This window comes from Eschrichtius robustus, chromosome X (genome assembly GCF_028021215.1).
Source record: "Eschrichtius robustus isolate mEscRob2 chromosome X, mEscRob2.pri, whole genome shotgun sequence".
Classification (NCBI taxonomy): Eukaryota; Metazoa; Chordata; class Mammalia; order Artiodactyla; family Eschrichtiidae; genus Eschrichtius; species Eschrichtius robustus.
This window is the reverse complement of record NC_090845.1, coordinates 136045118-136049942: the sequence shown is the minus strand read 5'-3', so window position 1 is coordinate 136049942 and position 4825 is coordinate 136045118. Positions and strand designations below refer to the sequence as shown.

Below are 4825 nucleotides of genomic sequence, written 5' to 3'. Positions count from 1 at the left end.
AGTGTGTTTGCAAAGTATAATGCCCATATATATATAACATTTAAAATATTCATACTCTTTGACTTCCTGGTCTTTCTTATTAAGACTCTGTTTCATAGAAATAACGTATGTGTGACTATACTTAAGAGAATATTGCAGCATTGTTATGGCAAAAGGAAAATAGTTGGAAATGGAGAGATGCCAATGATTCTTTATTAATTGCAAAAAGCAAGTGTCAGAGTAATGGTCCAGTTCGATCATATTTTTGTAAAAATCAAACAGCAATAAATGTGTATATGTATATACATTTTCATAGAAATACACGTGGAAGAATATATAACAAACTGTTAATATCTTGGGGAGGTAGGGGGCAGATAATAATAGACTTTCCTTTTTTGTATATTTTTGTATTGTTTCGTTCGTTTTAATGAAGAGGTGTTGTTACTTTTGCAATTTGAAAGATAGAGAAACTTTTTAATTAAGAAGAGGAATGAGAAAGGAAGGGAACGAGCTGTTTTCCCGGCCATTTCTGTGTGCGCTCCTCTTACAGACAGTGCGGTCCTGAGCGTCGCCTCTACGTGGAGGATTACAGTAACCCTGTAGTCGGTGATGAGTCAGAGTGCGCGGTGCTGATGCTGCTGCCATTTCATCACCTCTGCGAGCGCAGCATCCGTCCCTCCGCTCTCCCTGCGCCTGGGCCTACCTCGCCTCAGGCTCCCAGGCCAACGATGCGCTCGTGGCCGATCTAGATCAGGACCGAGGCGCGCTCTCTGAGGCCTCGGCCGGGCGCCCCCATCTCGCCGCCCACGGCCCGGGCCGAGGAGACCTGCCGAGCCCCGGCCATGGAGGCCATCTGGCTGTACCAGTTCCGGCTCATTGTCATCGGGGATTCCACGGTGGGCAAGTCCTGTCTGATCCGCCGCTTCACCGAGGGCCGCTTTGCCCAGGTTTCGGACCCCACGGTGGGGGTGGATTTTTTCTCCCGTCTGGTGGAGATCGAGCCAGGAAAACGCATCAAGCTCCAGATCTGGGATACCGCGGGTCAAGAGAGGTTCAGGTGGGAGCGCAGCCCGGGCCCGCGAGCAGTGGGAGGGTCTTCGGGGCTTGCACCGTCCCTGGGGAAAGAGGACTTCCTGGCCCTGGTCGCCGCCCTTAGGGAAGATACCGAGGGTCTGAGAGTTTCTGCTCAAGCCCACCTTCAGGTAGCTGGGAGTTCAGTGCAGGGAAAGATGCACCCTGGCAGGGAAGGCCAGTCAATAATACATACTGCTGGCACCACAAGTGCACCAACCTGCCCCTTGGTGGCTAACAAACGAGCTGGAGTTGATCACTGTAATTCATCAATTTCAGTCCCTATACTACATCTCGAAAATGTCCCCAGGTCATCCTAATGTGACTGACAGATATAGATAGATGATGTAGAGATAGAGATATAGATAGCTAGATATAGATATATATAGATATAAACATAGATACTATATAGAACTATAGATATATATATGAAATAGACACTGACGATTGATGCCTTCTTGCAACCAGCAGACATTGAATGATCATCCACTATATGCCAGACACTGCACTGTTTCTGGGAAAACAGCCTGAGGAAACTCCTGCAAGGGGATGCCATGTAAACAAAACAGACATAGGCATTTCCCTCTTAGAATGTCTGTGCTAGCATACTGGGGGCAAAATAGACCAGCAATTACACAAAAGAGTGCCTTGTTCATATTTGTATGCCCACGGCCTACCAGAACACTTAGCACATATTGAGTACTCAATGAACAGGTTTAATTTTCTCTTACAACCCTTTGGTGGCCCTTGTAGTATGTATCATTTGTAATTATACGTATGAACACAGATGAGGGAAGGCTAAGTGGAGAAGATGAGGCCTGATGAGTGTGATACCCAAGCAAAACAGGAAAAGCCCAGGGCAAGGAAGCAGCATGTGTGAAGACAGAAGTGAGGGAGAGCAGTGTACACAGAAAACTTTGAGCTACAGTCATGCCAAGCAGCAGGAACTAGATCAAGAGGGCTCAATAGCTCATGTTTAGGATCGTTTCTTCATTTAGCTATCGAACGCTAATCAAGCGTAGAAGATGCTGCTTAGGTGGTTGAAGAGGGGTGGGGAGAAAAAATTTCAAATATCCTTGTTCAGGTTCACTTTTTGAACTTGTGATTGCATTTCTCATATTATAATTGAAGAAAGGTATCTTTTATGCCTATTGGAATTTCTTTCTGTATGAACAGCCTTTTCCTACCCACTGATTATTATTTATTGGGTGATAGTGATTTCTAACAGCTCTTTATATATTAAGAACATTAATCCTTTTCTGTCATGGATATTGTAAACTATTTTCCCAGTTTTTCATTTGTCTTTTAACTTTAAGAAAATTTTTTGATGTATGGGAGGTTTTAATTTTTATGTAGCCTTGTGTTGTATTTATAAAGAAAGGGCTTTGCTACTTTCTAAATAGTCACAAACCATTAATGTAATCATGTATTTTAGAGTTTTGACTACAGCTTGCCTATTGATTTCTTGAACCAAGCTGTTCATGAATCACAATCTTCGTTCATGTTGAATTTTCTGGTACACCTACCATTCTCCATGAATCTTCAACCATAAGGGAATTAGAAATGCTTTCAGTCCTTACGGCCGATTTGCCTGGTTCTGGAGACAAACTCAATTTGTAAGGTTTGTCCTTACCGTCATCTAGCTTGGACTTTAATTCCCCGGACATTGTTTATTCTGTTACCACTGGGCCATTTGCCCTAAGCCTTAAGCTGTTGAGTCCCTCGTTGTTGATCTTCATCCAAGGAGACAGAAGGACTAAAAATAAACATAGATCAAAAAGCACAGTAGTCTAAAGCAAGTGATTGTACAAGCAAGAAGTTCTACAATGTCTAATATGCTCTGAGAAAAGTACCATAATGCGTATTGAAAATGAAGCTCCTCAAACCAAGGAGCGAAAATGCACGAGGTTTCTTCTGCTTAAGAAGCACAGAAAATGTATAATAGGTTTTAGAAACATTCTAAAGCATTCTACAATGCTTTAAATAAATCATAGCATTTTAAGGGGAAGCTTTGGCTATTTGGGCAGTTTTTCCCAGCCTGTGGCTCCCAAGCCAGCCTCTTCGAAATGTGTCAGGAAGTGGGGCCAGCAGACACTTGGCTCAAGGCCTTTGCAGACCATCCCTCTTTTTCCTATTCCCACATGGCCTGGAAAATAAATAACAAAATTATGTTCCTCCTCGCAGAAGAGACTGGGGACCCCTGTTAGACTAAAATAAAAATATAATAATAGACAAACGTGGTAATGATAAATGGGAAGAAATGGAGTATATTGTAATACACCTATATACTTATAAGCATTTTCTGTCAACTATCGTAAATTCATTCTTATTTTTTAGAAAATCCTTTTCCAACTACTATAATTTGTAACGAGTTCTCCAGGTCACAGAATACTTTAACATCCATTATTTCATTTGCCTCATGATAACCTGTTACTTAGGTATCCCACTGAACAGAAGAGGAAGTCTCTCATTCAGCTATTCAGATGTGGGCATGGAGAGTTAACTGTGGCACTTGCCTAAATCGAGGGAAAACGCCTGTATGTCCATGAGCATTCGTTTCTAGAAGATTCCATCTCGAAGTTTTGCTCAATTGAGAATTCATATATCATTATTATTATGGAATGACATTTGTATTCCTTTGTTAAAAAAAGAAAACAATTTTCACCAAAGGACTATGTCACTAACCAGAGACAACAGAATACACTGAGTTCATTGAAGTGCAGGAGTTTGGGCATGGCCTTCATTCTTTACTTCTTTCTTGTGTTGTAGATCCATCACTCGTGCCTACTACAGGAACTCAGTAGGTGGTCTGCTCTTATTTGACATTACCAACCGCAGGTCCTTCCAGAATGTCCATGAGTGGTTAGAAGAGACCAAAGTACACGTTCAGCCCTACCAAATTGTATTTGTTCTCGTGGGTCACAAGTGTGACCTGGATACACAGAGGCAAGTGACTCGCCACGAGGCAGAGAAACTGGCTGCTGCATACGGCATGAAGTACATTGAAACGTCAGCCCGAGATGCCATTAATGTGGAGAAAGCCTTCACAGACCTGACAAGAGACATATACGAGCTGGTTAAAAGGGGGGATATTACCATCCAGGAGGGCTGGGAAGGGGTGAAGAGTGGATTTGTACCAAACGTGGTTCACTCTTCAGAAGAGGTTGTCAAATCAGAGAGAAGGTGTCTGTGCTAGTCAGCCCTTTTATCTCCAAAACATGCTCTCCCACCTGAACTTAAAAGTGACCAAAATGAATAGAATCATCGTGCGACTGAAGAGAACTCAACCTCCATATTGGATACCAAGTGAGCCAGCTCCCCAAGGGGCCCTTGGACAGGTGATGGGCGGGTGGGTGGGTGGGTGGGGGAGCCTGGGTGCTGGAACTGGCACTGTTTTGTGGCCCATGCTGGGCAGTGGCCGCTCTGTGTGCCCTCTGTGGACCGCATGTCAAGGAACTGAGGTCTGGGGAGCTAGGCCCCAGAAAAGTACACCCACGGTCAGGACAACTATTTCTTGGTATTTCAGCTCATTCATAGGTCACGATCATAAAGAAATATGTAAAGGGGAGAAAAGTATCACATTGGGAACAATTAGCCAACCTAAAAAAGAGTATGAGATCAGCTTAATCAGTGAGAATATCCTGCACTAAACATATGTGCTGGGTTTGGTTAAAAGGTACCAATTAGCTTCTAAACAACTCATGTGTAAAATGAGGGGTGTGGACCAGCCTTTTGCTAAGACCCTTTCAAGGCCTGGTGTTCTAGTGAAAACGGT

The 4825-nt window shown here is 43.4% G+C and overlaps 1 protein-coding gene across 1 annotated transcript; it reads left to right on the top strand.

Moving 5' to 3' along the window:
- Positions 1-645: 645 nt before the first annotated feature.
- On the top strand, positions 646-4386 carry RAB39B (RAB39B, member RAS oncogene family). Its single transcript, XM_068533519.1, has 2 exons — positions 646-1036; positions 3820-4386. Exons 1-2 carry the CDS (start codon positions 822-824, stop codon positions 4244-4246), a joined length of 642 nt encoding a protein of 213 aa, XP_068389620.1. The 5' UTR covers positions 646-821; the 3' UTR covers positions 4247-4386.
- The last annotated feature ends 439 nt before the right edge of the window (positions 4387-4825 follow it).